This window comes from Falco rusticolus, chromosome 4 (genome assembly GCF_015220075.1).
Source record: "Falco rusticolus isolate bFalRus1 chromosome 4, bFalRus1.pri, whole genome shotgun sequence".
In the NCBI taxonomy this organism is placed as follows: Eukaryota; Metazoa; Chordata; class Aves; order Falconiformes; family Falconidae; genus Falco; species Falco rusticolus.
In genome coordinates, this window is record NC_051190.1 from 99,982,974 (window position 1) to 100,001,830 (window position 18,857).

At 38.4% G+C, this 18,857-nt stretch overlaps 1 protein-coding gene across 1 annotated transcript in view; it reads right to left on the reverse strand.

Moving 5' to 3' along the window:
• Positions 1–321: 321 nt before the first annotated feature.
• Positions 322–18,857, reverse strand: part of COL6A6 (collagen type VI alpha 6 chain) — a 66,745-nt gene continuing 48,209 nt past the window's right edge. The window contains 18 exon segments of the mRNA XM_037383851.1: positions 322–668; positions 2,581–2,728; positions 2,730–2,856; positions 3,068–3,161; positions 4,038–4,709; positions 5,811–5,901; positions 7,865–8,352; positions 8,464–8,475; positions 9,031–9,067; positions 9,943–9,978; positions 12,264–12,326; positions 12,642–12,704; positions 12,835–12,870; positions 14,856–14,906; positions 15,320–15,382; positions 16,929–16,991; positions 17,435–17,497; positions 18,316–18,378. Coding sequence (XP_037239748.1) covers positions 496–668; positions 2,581–2,728; positions 2,730–2,856; positions 3,068–3,161; positions 4,038–4,709; positions 5,811–5,901; positions 7,865–8,352; positions 8,464–8,475; positions 9,031–9,067; positions 9,943–9,978; positions 12,264–12,326; positions 12,642–12,704; positions 12,835–12,870; positions 14,856–14,906; positions 15,320–15,382; positions 16,929–16,991; positions 17,435–17,497; positions 18,316–18,378 — 2,343 coding nt within the window. The 3' untranslated portion in view covers positions 322–495.

Here is an 18,857-nt window from a genome sequence, read left to right on the forward strand (position 1 = left end):
GAAAATCCTCTAAATCAAAGTGAAGTAAATTCTAGTAAGTTTATGACATTTGAGAGTTAAATGCTTTGTGGTATTTTCTATAAGCAGGATAAATGCAACTAAATGTATCAAAAGCGTTTGACACTAGTGTCTTGCATCCAATGTTATTTCATTAAAATCTCTAATGTGTTGTTTTATTTATTCAGTACATTTTGAAAGAGCACATTTTGGTGTTTATGGAAGAAAATCAAGTTTCAATACTTTTATCCCTTTTAAACAACACAATGTTGACTAAAGAAGTTTCTCAGCACTCAATATGTTATATCAGATCAATTGATAAATACTTTTGATTTTATTTTCACTATTAAGTTACTATCTAGTAACTTCACAATCAAGTATTTCTTTCAACTGAAATGGAGGAGCCAAGTGGCTACGTAAACCTTTCTCTTTCAATTCCTTTTTCCCATCACCCTGGTAGTATAACTGAGGAATTAAAGTAATTTGAGAGTATCTGCACTAGGAAGACTCTATACACAAGAATCCACATTCTTCTTGTGTTTCAAATCTGTTTTTACTGCCTCCATAGCCCCCGTACCAGAACTGACCACACATTTTCTGCTCTTTGTCATCGTACCACTTCAGGACATAATTCTGACATTCTCCACTATCTTGAACAAGGTCACATGCCTCTGGAAAAGGGAAATAAGAGACAGATTTAATGAAAGGAAGAAACATCCTTCTCAGCATTGTTAATTTCAGGGAAAAGTAACATTCTTTGCAAACTGGCAGATGACAGAGGTAGTCAGTGTTCAAGGTCTTACAAAGATTCATAGAGTATTCATCCACAAACCCACAGTGCTAGAGTGGTCTGAAGCCTCTCTTCTTATGATTGATTTAATCAGAAAATGTCTAAACCAATTAGATTTTCAGTGGCATAAGCAGGAGGAATGCTAAAAGGTCTTTAGTCTTCCAACATGGATTTCTTACTAAAATTATTGTTAAATGATTATAACTGGTCTATAGGGACAAGGTAAATAAAGCTTTTCAGAATGTCCCTCTTCTTGATTCCAACTTGTTATACTGGTATCCATTAGTAAAATTTCATAGATGAACATACATAGATGGTTAAATTATCCATTACAGTCTCTTAGCCAAATCCTGGAATAATATAGATCTAAATTGCATAAATTAGCCCCAAAGTAAGTGAGAGTAGCATACTTTGTAGCAATCTGGTATCCAGTAAGTACAGATCTAATCAGCTTTTTCCAAAGTAAATTCCGAGTTACTGAAATGAATCCAGAAGAGCAGCTCTAGACTTTGGTATCTGTACGACATCCAAGGGGAAGCACTGAAAACTAAAGCAAAATACTGATAATGCTATGCAACCTAAAGATTTGAAAGGACATAACCTTCTCCTCCTAATCAACTGAAAAACAATAATCTCAAGCCATAGATCAATATATAGCACATCTCTCAAAAGGCAAGTTCAGGAACTGTGCTACATGTTTTTGGAAGTAAACTGCTAGGTTACTGATTACAAGTCAAGATTGGGAATAGCAGTTCATATGTCTCCCATAAGCAGCTTAGGTCACTGCTCACATCAGTGCAATGACCCTGACTACTTCCTTATAGGAAATCCTTTATTTGTGAAGTATAAACACTAACCTATCTTCATCCTACTCAATTCTCTGTGTGACCACAGAGTTCATGAACTGTTCAATGGGAGCACTGATTCAAGATTGTACACATGCAGTTAGGCAACAGAACCAATTCCATCTGTGCTGAGCATGTCTGTCATGCACTGTGGATGTATGGCATTCCCAGAGGTATATTTGCTCTTAATTAAAAATCCAACATTAAAACCGTTTTGCAAAAGCATTGTTCCTTTCTCATCAGGGATGGGGCTAACAGACATTCCTAGAATCATTTTTGAGTGCAGAGAGATGAAAAACAAAGGGATGGCAGCTGTAGACATGACCTACCGCATGCAGACAACATCACATTTTTTTCGCAGAAATTCTCCCCAGTTATAGTCTAAACAATAAAACATTCAACAGTGTTAAAAGAACGTTGGTGATAAATTATCTCACAATCAGTTTCCCATACCTATTGTATCAAATGGCAAGTCTGCAAAGAAAAATGCGTAATTAGGAAGCAAAGTAAAAACCATGAAGAATATCTATTTTGATAGGATACCTCTGCTAAGAGATCCTATTTTCCTACAGAAACAGACTGTAGCAGAGATATATTTAGTTCCTCCACATCAAGCTAAGTTAGCAGCAGGAGTAATCCAGTAATTATAGTGCAACTTGGGGATTTAAAACAATCAACTGTTTTAGTAAAGGGGATTAGAACTTTATATTTTATTATTACAAAAAGTTACAAATCAAAGCTAAAGTCATAATGACACCTGCAGTTCAGCCTTTAATTACAAATTCTTACTGTATAGATTTGGACTTAATACAAACATATGGTGACAAAACACTTCGGAAAATGTAATTAATGGAAATGCTTCATACTGTGTAAATATTCAGCAGAGCCCTTCACATTCTAGAGTCTTTTTACTGGATTAAAAAAGATTTTCATATTTTAAAATCATACCCTAGTCACTACAGGTAGCTCTAGTTTCTACTGTTGCCTCTAAGTTTGCCTTGTTCTTCTCGTGCGCTTCTTCATACTCCTGTGGCTTTTCTTCTCCAGCATCTTCCTCTGCAAAATACTCATTCTCCTCATAATCATATCTGATTTCTTTCTGGCATTGTATATACAGGTTCTGTGATGATCTCTTTAATATTCTCCAGGAGTCTACTTTCAGCTCTTTCAATGCTTTCTAAACCATGACTGTAACCAGTTTCATCAGTTCCAGGGAAAGGCATCCTTTCCAAGGAGAGGGGAAAAAACCTGAAGTATTTAAGCACCAGTATGGCCTTGAAAAATGCAACTGGTTCATTCCTTCTGAACCCTGTAAAAAAAAAAAAAATTGATCCTTATACTGTTTCTGTTAAAGCTACTTTGAACTACTAACCCAAAGGGAGAAAACTTATGTTCAGAGATACACACTAGAAAAGCTCAACTGGCAATTCCAAACCTTTCAATCATAGACACTTGCTGTTGTGTGTCTCCCTGATCTAAGTCTTCACACTCTTCTTGAAGTTCAGGTGAAGGATAACTGTTCGTTTCTTCTGTGGGGAAAGCACAGATACCACAGGTGAATTTGAAAGTCCTCCAAACCCCAGTATGTTTAATAACAAACACTACATGATTTTATTGTTGTGAACTGGAGTTTGCATCTCTCAATAGGTAGCAAACCATATCTAGAGTGACTGGCACTATGTCCAGGAAAATGAAAATATATTAGAGATAAGCTAGATGAGAATGACTCCTGAACCAACCTTTTATACTTTTGTCTTGCTCTGTAACACACTATTTATCCTTCTATAGAGAATTTGACATCTCTAAGTAAATGCTTCCGATGAGAATTTAAAATCAATGATTTCTTTCTTGATATTCTCTTGTTTGTATTTCAAAGCATCTAAGACCTGCTAATCTGCATAAATGTATCTTGAAAAGGAAAGTTCTTTATTCTACAGAGGAGGAATAACTGCAGTAAAGAGAAGTTAATGACAAATCTGCTAAATGTTTAAACCTGTATCTGCCCCAAAGCCCAAACAGACATAAACAGCTTAGTAGATCTGGATCTGACAATCATCAGAGGAGAAATGTAGGCCTAAATCAGGAATATAACTGTGTTCTCTTAGCTGAAGAATGGGGTTTCTTTAGTGAAAGTGGCCTCATCAAAGCCACACATTAAATTCAAACTTACGGGGAAAAAACTACTTAAGACTTTGGCCTAAGGCACCATTAGAATATAATGCTGTTCTGTCACTACTTGCACTTCAATCAGTGTCCAGCATCTGCGGCAAACTAAAGATGAAAAACTGGCTAGCTAAATTATGACTAGAAACTGAATGATAGTGCATATACACTGACTACCTTTTTCTATACAGCATTTCTCTTTCTTTCCATAACTTCAGTAAATGCCATCATGTGCTACTTACGTTGTAGAAGATTCAGAAATGCCCGGCTAAACCTCTGAGCGTATACCATTTGAGGCATTGAAACCCTGCCCAATGTCAGTAAGTGCTGGTCTGTGGGGGAGCTTGACAGCTCCATCAGCTGATCATCGCTCACATCAGTGCCAAGGGCAAGAGTGAACAAGGTGAATCCTTGGCACTTGGCTCCAAGTGAAATCTCTCTCAGCTTCTCTCTGTCCCATGCGCTTGTTTTGCTTCCAACTATTGTGAATATGACCCTGTGTTTTCTTTGTCTGGGGGCTTTAAAGAATACATTTTCAACTGTCCACTGTAGGGCAGAAGCAATGGCTGATGGCCCTTCCAGTTGGTGAACAGACTCTTGAATATGCTTCTTCATCAAATCTTTATTGCTGTATGTGACTAGATCAAACTCCAAGGCCACAGGGGTCTGGTTTCTGTCAGGCAGGAAGCCCCTGGGAGCCTGCTGCACCAATGCCACTCTGATGCCTCCATACGATTCATTTGGCTGCGAGGAAACAACAAATTGATCTAGCATGTTGCTCACGAAGTCTTTGGCTCTCTGAAACTCTTCACTGCTGATGCTGCGAGAGCTGTCCATGATGTAAGTGATATCCATATCCATTAGAAGAGGGGGAGAAAAGGGTACCTCACAGTTGGTGCTTGGTTTACATTTATCTAGAGAGGAAGAGTCAATAGGCAGCAAACTATTTCACAATACAACAAAAGCAATACTTTTTTAAATTATTTTGCACCATCCTATTAATCTATTTTACTTAAATTTTGATTTTGAAAAATAAAATCAGTTTGGCAACTTGAAATCTTGTTGTTCTAGTAAGGAACAACAGATGAGTCTTGCTGAGCAAGGTTTTGAGATAACATAGGAAATTATTCATGCATGAAAGTAAAAAATGTTCACAAGGTACAACTTAACAGATAAGAGCTCCCTTGAGAAATTTTCTTCTGTCAAAATCTAAACACTGTAAAATACACTGGAAAAAATTCTATTTTTGATCTCAGACCATTGTTCAGCATTCTGAAATATTATCAACTAGTATCTTCTCCCCTCCTCACAATGTAGAATTTACAGTAAACAACCCTGGTTGCTGAGAATCATAAAGCTCTCTTAAGTGCATTTCTGTTAAAAAGGAAATGCCAAACAATAACTCATTTCACGTGGCTGATACAGCAACTAATTAAACAGCTTTTGTGGTTTTGAGAATCTAATTCTTACTATCCACTGAAGAGGAAATTCAAACTGTGAACTTCTCAGCAGCGGTAATCTGTAACCAAGGAATGATCTGGCATGGAGGGCGAGAAGGTCCAATTGCAGGTGGGGTTAAACTGACTGGAAGCAAGAATGCCAGAGACAGAAGAACTCCCTCTAAGGGAGTGGTTTCTCTTGGTGGTGACAAGAAACAGCCACAGCACTGTCTTGTAGCCATTTTAGAATGTGAGCCCTTGGGGGGGCCACCTTTGGGCCGCAGAGCTAGGGTGAGTCATCGCACGCTGCCACTCATGCGATCAGTGCTGGTGCACGTGTATGTAAGGAATCAGCTCTTAATGCATTTCTGTTGACTCTTTGTAGAAACACTTATGGCAGTAGGACTCTGACCAATGCATTGTTTGTTAACTTTTTTTAATATATTTAAGCACAAATGTGTTTAAGGCGTACCATAAAAATTCCCCAACACCACACTGCAAAATAAAATCGATAGGATTTCTTACTGAAAGGGTAAAAAGATCAATACAACAGCTGGAATTTGTAAAATATCTTACCAAAGCAAAGAGTACAGTATGTGATGCTCTCCAAACTTTCATCCTGTTGTCTTTCCCAAACAAATAATTGAAATCTTCTAGTATCATCAACCTATGTTTTAAAGCAGACAAAAAAGTAACATTAAAAAGATAGGTAAAAGATACTGATTTTTTGTTATATACATATATACATTTTTTGTGTGTGTGTGTGTGCCAGTTAAGGGCTATCACTTTTTTTCTTTTCTGAGTAGTATGCTACAGAGAAAAGGGCAGGATCTCCTATCTCAACTCTTTCTGGGACAAAAATAAGTTCTCCACAGTGAAGATGTTTTCTTGGAAGAGAAAATGCTGTCCTCAGAAAATTCTAGCATTGGAACAACCTATGTGTTGACCATGATCAGCTGAAGAAAGACAATCTTCCCCAGCAGATTTGACTACAGAAATGTCTGAGGAACCCTGAAGAAGCTCCAACAACATCCTACAATTTGACTGACCCAACAACATCCAAATGTGATTCAAGGGAAAAAACATTTCCTTGTGGACTAAGATAAATAAAAATGGCTGTAAAAATACCATAATATTGCAGGAAATGAACCATATATAAGGATAAGCTAAAATGCTGAGGAAAAAAATAATTACTTCTTTGCATTAAAATTAAGCTTTGTGTGTGTTATACACAACACAATTAACATCTGATTAATGTCTATAAATGATGTTACAGATAGATCTCTTCAAAGGAGTTAGAATTGGCAATGACTGTTTCAGTCTCCAGACTGAGACTCCTAAAACAAACTAACCAAAGCCAGTAAGTTTCTGTGGCTACAGGCTGGTAGGATCATGAAGATCAAACAGCATCTCAACTGCAAGGGCAGAAGTCCATCTGAAAAAAAAAAAAGGGAGGTTGCATTTTCTTGGATGGTGGTGGTGAGGCCGGTTGCCTTCCCATCAGTGTAACCATAAAAGAGAGCTGGACAGTGAATTTTTTGCCTTTCCCCCTGCTAAGCAGCCTTTAAAAATTTTTCTACTCTGGAAACTGATTTATGGAAAGTTGGCACCTTTGTAAATACCAGATGTCATCATATGCATTCAGATTCATAATCTGCTTATACTAAGTAAACAGAATACTGCTGCTTGCTCCTGTTCATCCTGTAGAGCAACCCAGTAAATAAACTCTAAACTTCCTTCTCATATGCCAGCAGAAATTTTTCATTCTGCTAAATTAACATTCAGCGAGCCAAACATGTGAATTGACTAATAGATATGAGGCTGCATGATAATAAATACAAAGATTAAAGGGCTGATTTGATGCTACTAGATCAGAACTTAGATGCCACATTTTGCACTTTCTGTCATGTGTATGTAAACATAGTTTCCTTCTACAAGGATAGTTTTGAAGAAACAGCAGCTAGATGGTATTTTATTTCCAAAAAAGTTAAAACTGAGCACAGATGATATAAAAATGAATTGAAAAGCAAGAGACCATGGAATCCATATTATGAAGCCTTAAAGAATCGTAGAATTGTTTTCCTTTGGTACCTGCTAAAATGGATTGCTTATTTCTGTTTACTATCTTTTTATATTAAGTCATATTCTAAGAGAAAAGTTGTTAATTTTCTCCTGTACTAGTGGCAATACAGCTATCAAAAGGGGCTTTGCTGAATTTAATTTTCTTTTGAAAAAAAAAAAAAATGGTGCACTTGAAGCCTTCTACTACTTTTTTTTCTAGAAACTAGGGCCAGTTTGTTAATTAAGTGGTTAGTACATGTCACAACACAGAAGAGAAATGGCATAGGTAACCAAATTAAATTAACACAATGTTATTGAAATTCTGTGATTTGGCCTAAAAGCACAAGTCATAAATAACTGATGTGCAGAAAGAGGTCAGATGGTGATCATTATGGTCAAGTGAATCACTGTTTCTCTGTTAAAACAGTAAGCTTTAATATACCACTTTCTAATAAGGGATTGGAGAGTTCCTGTAGAACTTACTGGCGTGAGAGAATGCTTTACTCAGATAATAGTAGATACCAAGCAAGCAGATGACTGACTCAATTTTCCATAGTCTATCTACTTACTGAGAAGGCATGTCTGACATTTGGCACTTCACTGAAGGCAATAACCACTGGAGTGATATCCAAGGCACTCAACTCAAGTACAGCTGTGCTGATGGCAACATCATCCTGCGATGGACCATGGGCAAAAAAGAGGGCAACTTTCCTTGTGAGGATGCCCTGACGAACACGTTTGAAGACATTTCTTGCAACAAATCTCATGGCTGCCCCAATATTACGTTTTCCAGTCGATCTTTCTAGCGGTATTCTCTGGACTGCTTGTAGCAGCAAGTGGCTTTTTTGGAATTCCGAGAATCGGATGAGGTAGCGCATATTTGTATTGAAAGAAACTATGGAGACACGAGCACCTGTTGGGCAATTGCTTTCACTAATCTTAATGGTTTTCAGCAATAACATAACAATGTTCCTCATTCTTTCAAATGCAGCTGGTGTAACATCTTCAGACATATCGAAGGCAAACACCACTTCAGTTGGATAAACTGGACATGTGTCTGTGTATTGAAATAAAAAATTTGTGTGAGCACCTTTCCACAACTCAAACACTGTTAGTTTTTTCTTCAAGTCTGTAAAAGACCAGACATGCAGAGGCCAGATGGGCTTACCTGATGAGCAAGCTGGAATGAAGAGATGGAGAGCAAATTTACTTTGTACTCATATTCAATTAAATACCAACATATTCACTTGCTTTCACAAAAAAGCCTGATCCAAAGCTCAAACAACTGACAGCATATGCCAGTGAGAGATGCCTCAAAAATAGTGCCATTTTACCGGATGAGAATTAAAAGAAATTGTTCCGGGTTCTGCTGAGCACACAAGTCTGAGAGAGAATGAACACACCAAACGTGGAGGGCAAGTAAAATACAAATACTGTCTTGTCTCAGAGAATTTCCCCAAAGGGGATTGGCACAATGCCAAAGAATTACTTTAATCTTAAATGAGGCAAAGAGACATTTGTTACAGGTTTTGTAATTAAGATAGGGAAAATGAGCAAAAAGCCTAAGTCTGTTTCATACACCTGCTGGAAACTCCTCACAGTTAACTACCAATCACCATCAAGCTGAACCCAGATACAAACTGCCTCTCTAAACGGTTTCCAGCAGAGAATATTCTATTTAAGAAGAGTGAATAGGTGGAATCAGAGGTAAAAAACCATGCGGCTCCCTACTTACGGCAGTTTTTTCGTGTAAAATTCACAAGTTCACAAGGCTGCAGGAGCAAAACAAAAAATCAGTTAATGGCAAATCCCAGACTATCCCAGACTGGCAATCTTACTATTGCTTTGAGCTGAAGGTCATATCCCAGCTTCTGAGCTGACTCTCACTACGGTAAATCCAGAATCAGACATTCCAGTTTCTATTTCAGTGCTACGGGGGCTCTACCCCTGGTGTAGAAACTACAGGGGTTTTTTTAGACATGCTCTGTTGGCATTTAATCATGCTTTATGTAGCATTTATTAAGCAACCATTTGTTTATTCTTTTATTTTGTGTAATCATCTGATCCAGGAGACAGGCAAGAGCACTTTCATAGGAGAACAGGCATTTCAACAGCAACTCACACAGGAAGACAGAGGTCCATGAAGGAGGAGAGGACCCCATCTGGACATAGAACACATCTGCAATAGCATTGCCTGCAGGTAGGTATCCATGCAAGGGTTAGATGGAGCCTTTACTCAGCAGCGTTCATTTTACATGGGATTGGGATTCTGAAGAAATCCTGCCCTGCTATTCCCAGTGAAAATAGCTGCTGCTGAGGAAATGCCTTCCTTTACAAGAGGATGGAAAGTAACCATAAACCTGAGCTGGTGTGTAAACTGGTGTGAATGAAGAAACAGATAAAGGAATATTAACAGTCCCACAGTTTGTAAAAGTTTGGACTTGGTGTTAATCCGTATGAATAATTGTTTCTCATTCCTTCTTTATTTGCAGAACTGAAGAACTCACTGCACTGTGACAAGTATTTGAACAGCTGATTACCTGTTTTATAACAGCTAATTGTGCTCATTGCAGTCAGTGCTCATAAATAGAAGACTAAAACAGTTAATTTCATGCAGTAGGCGGTTAGCTCTAAGGTGATTACTTACCTGCATTAAAATGGTGCCCATTGGTCCCTTGGCACCCTGAAACAAACCAACACATGTCCAGAAAATCAGACCTTGATACCATATTTCCATCTATTACCCTGTAGCCCAAAGAAAATGCAGGCATACAGATGCAGGTGTCTCCCTGACAACCATTTGTGAATTTGAAATTTGAGGAGACATCAGTTACCAGCATGGATTCCTGTGAATCTATCCCAGAGTTGCAGACTACTTTTCAAAGCTCAGTCCATTTTCCTTAACATCTTTATAAACTTTCAACACTTGTTGCCCCTTAGGACCAGTATAATCCAGAATGAGATTTCTTTTCTAAACAGCAATTTCTGTGCTGTGGTTCAGTTATCTACACCTTACATCATTTTCAACATCTGGTGTGTAACAGGCTTGTCCTCTCCTCTTGCAGGGTACAATCTCCACAGTTCTAACTCAAGAGGTCCTGCAGACCATACATATATTACGACTGCTCGACCAGTAATAGCTTTGGCTTTGGCCACTAGCTTTGGCTACTCTGCACCCTTCTTGGGAGCTGTGGGCAAATGCCAGGATTCCAAGCACCTTTATTAAAAATAAAAGTATTGTTTAACCTTCATAATAGCAATAAAATACAGGGAAAAGAACTTTTCTTCAAGGAAGCTTGAGAGTTTTCATCATGTGTGCAATTCAGATGTGTAGCAACACTACTGAAATTTTTCCCTTACAGGATCTGCAGTGAGACGCACCATAAAAATCTGAACTCCACATCCCATAATCTTTACCTTAGTCTCTCTCTTTCGTAACACTACAATTTACCAGTATCATACACTTCCTTATGTCCCCAAATTACACCCAACTCCAGATTTCTTCCTTCCCCCTCCAGTTAACTTTCCATTCCTCCATTTCCTGCCTGAGCTACCTTCCTCATCCCCTTTGCTGTCTTGCTGCTAGCACCATCACAGCTATTCCATGCCTGTATCTTCTTATGTTTCCCAGCAGGTCCCAGTTCTTCTTTGGTACTATTCAGCAACAGTTAACTGTGAATTGCCTAAGGCCCAACGAATGGCACTTGCAGCAGCTTAAGGGTGGTGACTGAGCTGTGCAGACTTGACCCATATGGATAATCATGCCATCAGATTAGGAAGGATGGATAAAACAGGCCTGTTTTGGCTAGCCCTGCCTACTACCTGTACCTCTTCCTGCATGCTTATCTCTTCCACTCCCCACAGAGTTCCCACTTCCCCATTTCACTGATGCAGTGCTACTACAGCAATCCCACCAAGCCCAGACCTCCCAAGATCCACTCTCACTTCTCTAACTCAAGAGGAGGATCTTGAGCTTGAAATCTCCCTGAAGACTTCCTGGACCGTGGATTGGCAAGGCCAACAGCTATCTGGCTCATCAGCACACAAGGGCTGTCTATCTGCAATGTATGTGAGAGCCGAGCAGCAGGCAAGGCAATGCATTCCAGTTGGCACTCTTGGCTATTCTTGTGCCCAGCACCATACAATAAAGTGGGCCAGGTACATTCATTGACCAGCACAGCTTACTGACAAAAAAAAAAAAAACAACACCCCCCCCCAAAAAAAACCCCATATTGTTTTCTAATTTGCATGTATGCCATGAGCCATGTTATACAGGTAAAGATACTGTTATCAATAACATTCCACATTCAAACTAAAAGAGCAAGCTTAAGAAAATTTAACAAGAAAACAACAGTAGAGATTGTTTCTGTTCACTACTGAGCTAATTTGCAGTACTGCTGCAAGATAAAGATAGAGACATCTTCCTAACTACAATGTTAGTCCTAAATCCTACTGAAATCCACAATCCTTTCCCCTGCTTAGATAGAGAATAAAAATTTTTGTTGTATAAAATGCAGATCACAGACACTAGAAAAGTACATCAAAACATCTATTTATATATAAGGATTAACAGCTTACAGTCAATTTAAGCTTTAAGTATGTGCCTGTAATTTCAAGTCTGCTTTTAAATGGCTGTTCTTTTTAAATGAAGAAATAAATTAGCTTTCAGCAGAACAATCCAGTTCTACATTTTAGCACTCTCTTCTTCTTTAATTAGATATTTACCCAGCCTACAGACAACACCAAATACTGCGGAAGAAATTCTGCCCTGCATTGTATCATTGCAGTTCCATTTCCAACTGCAGGTGCTCTTGTGCACATACATCCACAGGCAAGACATAACTCTATACAACTGCCAGGCTGATTAAGCATAGTTTACTACATTAAACATTATTAAATATTCCATTAATCTAACATCAAGTTTAAAAGCAATCTAAGAGTCATTTTTTTAAAATAAAGATATATTACCATAGCTCCTGATGGCCCCTGGTCCCCTGGATCTCCCAGGGAACCTGGTGTGCCAGCATTACCCTAAAAAGAGAAACACAAGTTTTATTCTTTATAATTGCACACACAGGTGCAGAATTTCAGCAGAGAAAAAACTCTAATACTATTGTGAGTTGGACCCTGCATTCGCAAAAGATATACTACTACCCCTAAGAATTATTAGCAACTAACATCTCTAAAGATTTAGACCTGCATTCTCTCAAGACCACTTGCCCAGGATATGGCAATAAAAGATCGGAGTGGGAGACAATTTTAAAAAAATTTGGTGAGGAAGCACTTAAGATATAAGGGCTTTACTTCTAGAATTCTTCATAGAGTTAATAGATTTCTAATTCTTACTCTTCTACCCCTAACTCCTTTGGGTCCTTCAGCTCCTGGAATGCCTGGGTCTCCATCTTCTCCCTGAAAAATAATGAAATCCTTAACTTTTAAGAAAGGAGAAGAGAAGAGACCGAAAGACATATAACCACTTCCAAACAAGAATGATGTAAAACAAGACATAAAGAAAGCAAACATGCCCATTTAATCATACCTCCAGACCAGGATATCCTATGAATCCAGATTCTCCCTGCCAAAACAAAGAGCAAAGGCTTCATAAGAATCTAGAACTTTGTGATCTGCTAAGTGTTTGATGTCTTTAAAGCAAAAACAATTTCAAAATTATTCTCAGCATTCCATCCCAATCAAGTAACAGTGGCTACTACTATGGTCTCAAATGACACCATTATAGATTAACACCTTGTTCATCTAAAGGAAGACCATTTTACAAATTTCCAACAACTTCTGAAATTTCAAGAGTATTCCATTTCTCAAATAAGTGTTTTACAAAAACTTATTTGTTTTCTAATGACATATAGTGGAATTCATGTTCAGCAATTGTAACATTCAGAACTCAGTGTTTGAACGCAGTTTCAAAATGCTGTACCCTCCATACTGAACAGTGATACCATAATATTTTGTTGGTGTATTAGAAGTCACTTCATCAACTGTTTTCAGTTACTTCAGGTTTTGGTGTGTTCTTTGCTCACATACAAGAAATATGGAAACTCTCACAAAGACCAATCAGAATTGAAGTGCATCTTTCCTTGACAACTATCAGAATTCACACTACTTATGTCCTTGTTTTAGAAGTTCCCTCCATGAAACTGGACACGCTTGCCAAACATCATATGACTTTATCATACAATTTCCAGAAAATTACATACACATAGGCCCCACATTACACCTAAGAAAGTGTAACATGACTGTGAACCTTCATAACTAATAGCAGCCTTAAGTAAAACCTATATTAAAGGCTGTTCTCTCAGCTGTCAGGGGAAACCAACTCTTCCCGGACCACTATTCTGGGGTGAACTGGGTTTTTTTTTGTTTGGTTTTATTAATATTTTTAATTCAAGTCCTGACAAACCTCGGGCAGACATGTCATTGTATAAGAAGGGTTTTAAGTCAATCCTTTAACACAACGAATAATGACAAGAAGATTTAGCAGAAACTTTTTTCCTCATTTCTTGTAACAAAGAGGATTTTCCCTAAAATGAACATATGGGAGATTCCAAGAGATTAAAACAACTAGTCTTGCATATAACGTATGTGTAACCTGTGAAACTCTCCATCAAAGGAAAGTGTTGGGGCTAAGAAGGTAAGAAAGAGATTAGATAGTAAGAAACATCAAAAGCCATTTTAATAAAAAGCTATTTTAGAAAAGGGAGTACATCAGTTGGAGAGACTCCTGGGAAGCTTTTCATATCTTTTCTGCAGCATTCTGCTTCTCCCACAAAAAGTGAGAGTGAAACAGATTGGCCTCCAGTGAGATCCATTGGACCACTTCTGTTTCACAAGCAATTGGAAAGAATTAGTACTGTAACAATACACAAACTCTTTGAAGGGCGGACTGCAGCTGTTTCCAACATCCTGACCACTCTGCTCATAGACTGACCCATTGGTGCCATGATTGTGACCATATCCTTTCCGCATACTTTTTATTTTAGCTGGATTCTTGTGTGTTTTTAGAGAAGCAGGCATTTCACTACTATTTTTTGCAGGGCTGTGAAGGGAATGATAAGAATTTCTAAATATGTAACAATCCAGATGTGAATCCTCAGATCTTACTGCTGGCTATAGAAGCACAAGGAAGAATATTTCACATTAAAACAATGAGGATGTTTGGAGAGTATCACCCTCACCTTGGTAGTCCAGGAATCCCTCCTCTGAAAGAAAAAATAAAGGCTGGCCCAGCAATACTTGCAGCAAAAGTGGCTAGTCAAGCAGACTGAACTGGGGGAGAAAGCACTGTGTACTCCAAGAAATACAATCCTCCATATCCATATAAACACATACACACATAAAGGGAAAGAATAAGACAGAGTGGTTCTCAAAAGAATATCCTATTGAAGAATTTATCACAAGAATGGTTATGGGAAGCCTGAGCCTCTTCCTGAACCTCAGAAATGCACTGTGGCCATGTCTTGCATTTCTTTTAAATTGATATGGATGGTCATGTTTTATTTGATGCTGCAGAACGGAGACGGAGACACCCTGACTCTAAGCACTCACCTTTGCTCCTTTGCTTCCTTCAGAACCATAGGCATCTCTGCCACCCTTGCCCTGCATAGGTTGAATATACCACAAGTTAGTTTTTAGTAGAGGATTTAGATCTACATCCAATTCCATTTCAGAATAAAGACATCACATTACAATGAGTCGCTCAGCCTGTTAAGACTGGTGAAGTAGGGCAAGCTATCACAACACAGTCTAAAAACAGTAGAAAATGGTGGAAAAATCTGTAGAGAAAAAGCAAGGATTAAGGCCACAGTTCCTTTCCACTGCGTGCCCTACCTCTAGCATATTCTGAAAGAAAGCGAGGGAAAGATAATCTCTCTAGCCCTAAGTAATCTGGTGTCCATAAGGAAACTGAACACCAAATGTGAAATAGAGAAAATAGAAGGGAATGAACTATACTGATTCAGCTGGATGCATATTAAACCACAGGGGCCCTGAGCTAGGGCAGACAGACTCACAGGCATGCCTCTCAGTCCAGCTGGTCCCACTGGGCCCTTCACTCCAGGGTCACCAGGTTCACCCTGTTATAATTGAAACATAAAAGGTAGTAGTTTGGCTCATTGAGGAGAATTCTTCTTTCTGAAGTGTAAACTTGTCTGCTAGACTGAAGTGTGCTTATACATTTTATAGACTACTTAATGCTGGTTGAAAGCATTCCATTACACACCACGTTTCATGGAAGGCTCCTTGCAGCGGAACTGGAAAGTACTTGGCAAATCAGAATATGCTAGGCATTCATACAGCTAAACCCCAAAGGCCTTTGTTCAGTAAAACTCCCATTGTTATACAGAATTATCAGTGAAAAGAGTGTTTTCTGGAAAAATTTATATTAATGGTAGCAGGACATAGCCTGGAATTCTACCAGCCTGAAGCATCTGTTGATAGACGATATTTCTCAGGCAGGCTGTTCAGACCTCTTACATGTTTTCTTTTCTTCAGTTTCTTTTTTTTGGTTTTCACTTTCTTAATGAACTTTCTTCTAATAAGAACCCCATCACAAAACCAGACTGAGAAAAAGGAATGATGGATTAAATTCCTGTGACTCTTCCCAATTTTTGCCACTTGTTTCACTGTATGTTTTCACACAGAGACTCTTTTCATAGTAGTGCTCTGACCTCCTGATACCTCTCTGTCACTGGATGTCATATACTGAAGGTAGTAACCCTTTCAAAGAGACTGAAAGGCTTAGCTAGCTGGTATTACTTATGCCTTTTAGATTGAAAGATGCAACAACACCTAAAATGAGTTATGTTTATTAAAGTAATTCTCCCGTATCAACACACATCAATGAAAGTAAGGGATAACATTGATTGTAAGTGAACCATAAAGTGGGCCACCTATTGCTATAAGCCTTTCTGTTTAACTCCACGTTCATTCAGTTCTCAACATATTAATTCCTGTATAAGACATTGTAACAGTCAAGGTTGCTTGAACTTGTTAGGAATCTTTAGAACAAAAAGGTTAAAATAAGCAGCTATGCTTCATTGAGCTGGGAAGTTGGACATTAGGAAAAGGTTCTTCACTGAAAGGGTGGTCTGTCACTGGAGCAGGGTCCCCAGGGAAGTGGTCATGGCACTGAGCCTGTCAGAGTTCAAGGAGTGTCTGAACAATGCTCTTAGCCAAATTATTTAGTTTTAGGTAGTCCTGCAAGGAGCAGGGAGTTGGAATTGATGATCCTCATGGGTCCCTTCCAACTTGAGATATTCTATGATTAACTGGTATGCATTTTCAATATATTGGACAGATTCTAGGAATCATAAGACAAGCTCAAGGGCCAGCACTGCTTTATCCCTACTACATTTTATGAGAAGCCAAGCCCCACTGAGAACCACACCCAGCAATTAGAACAGCGGTCATGGCAACACTGGAAAGTATAGTTCTGACACCTGTAAGATTACCTTGAACACATCACTTGCCTTCCTATGCAATCTAAAATTGACTATAAAACTTAAGATTCTTCACATGTTCCGTAAGAACAACACAAGTGTTAGTCCATGCTTCTTCAGTCAGATTCTTGAATGAAAGATACTGTTAGACTGCTGCAATTAGTATCTTAAAAATTCTTACCTTTGGTCCTCTTGCACCTAACTTCCCAACAGAGCCAGGTGAACCTGGGGCACCCAGACTAGCCTGTAATTATAAGTATCAGTTAAAAGGTGCACAATGAAGAAATCAACAGCTCATTTGCCCTGAACCACAGCACTGTACCGCTATATTTATACATACTGCAAGCCATGCTGTTAGTCCTGATACTATAGAACTGAGAGTGGCATCTAGAGCTAAGGCTTTTCAGTGCAATCACACAAAACCTTGGTAACACTTAAGATCCCCTCCTATTCACCCATCTAAACTTATTTTCAAGGCTGTTATTTTATCATACGGGGCTGCAAATCAGTTTCCTTATACTATACTGTAAATATATATATATCTCTCTATATATCTCCTTATACTATACTATACTGAAAAATCCTCAGTTTCTTCAAGTTTTAAAAAAACTCTTTATAAGAATAATATCAACAGCAAGAATGAAAAGTCCTAACGCATACAGCAGAAAAATATTATTTAAAGCTAACCAGAGGTCCTGGCACGCCTTGTGGTCCTGGAGGTCCTTTGATCCCTTCTAGTCCTCTTGGGCCCTGATGTAAAAAAGCCATTGAAAAAAGTCAACTCAATGTTGATAGCCTTTCAGTGAAGATTAGATTGCTGCAATAACTAGAATCCAAATGCCTGTTTCACAAGCCTTAATGCATGTGTGAAACTTCTGGCTGTTTGGTTGTAAGGATTTGCCTGTGTGAAGCAGCTCAGAAAGTCACTGCCTGAGGGCCGCATTCAGAGAGCCACTGCAGCATCTAGGATACCAAGGAAGTCATAAGCAACCCACTATCAACTAGGCACACTTTCTCCAGATGCCTGTATCTTAAAGTTAAGAGTATGTTTAGAGCATCTAAGAGCATTTTTAAACCGGAAGGTGCTGTAAGCAGCCTATCACTATAATTGTCTTCAAAATTACTCCAACAAGCAAATTTTTAAAACACAAATCTTTCCTCACTGGTTTTGCCAATCAGTATATAATTTTCATCATTTTAATGCACCCTGGAAATACAGTACCTTCAAGAATGCAATAGATTTTCCATACTTCTTGCTAACAATTTCCAATTAATTCAGTTTGAAGATATCTGACTGGTAATATCCCATAAGCTAGAGAGGTGTTGGTTAAATTACTCATTTCTGCTATTCACTTTCCTTTTTTTCATTTCACTAGAAGATGCACCCACTTAAAGCAAAAGAGAAAATTGCCACATTTAATTCCTCAGGGTTACAGAGGAGAATTTCCAAGAAAGAATGTTATTCATAACATTCATTACTTGAAGTAAACAAAACATTCCAAAAGAAAAACAAAAGATCAAGACTGACACAGCAAACACCCTGACTATTGAGAAGTTCTTTTAGTTACCTGTGGTCCTGGAAGACCAGAGTCTCCCGGGTAACCTATTTCTCCCAGATCTCCTTTCTCACCCTGCCAGAACAAAAAGAAAAAACCCTGAACAACCAAACCAAATTAGCACCTATCATATGTACATCACAAGGTAACAATTTTGTATCTATAGAGTATCAGTTGAATGTTTTTCAATGCTCCCAAACAGCTTTCATGCACCTTCTAATTCCTGTTGAAAACTCAATTAAAAAGCAAGAGTTGAGTAGCTTCTTTTGTTGTTCAGGGTGTGCGATGACTATAAAAGCTGCAGTGCAAGAGGTCAGTTCCATCTGCTTTGCATTTTTCCAAGTGCATTTTACACCACAGTCTAAGCAATTTTCCTGTATTACTTTTGTCGTCCACTGTAGAGATTATGAGAAGTCAAGAAGTCCCACAAGGGCAGATCCTCTTCAGCCTTATCCATGGAGAACTACTCTGACAGAGAACCATGACTTCATGCACCATGGAACCATAACTAAATAGGTATACTCATATTCTTTCAAGTTACACTGATCCCTGTA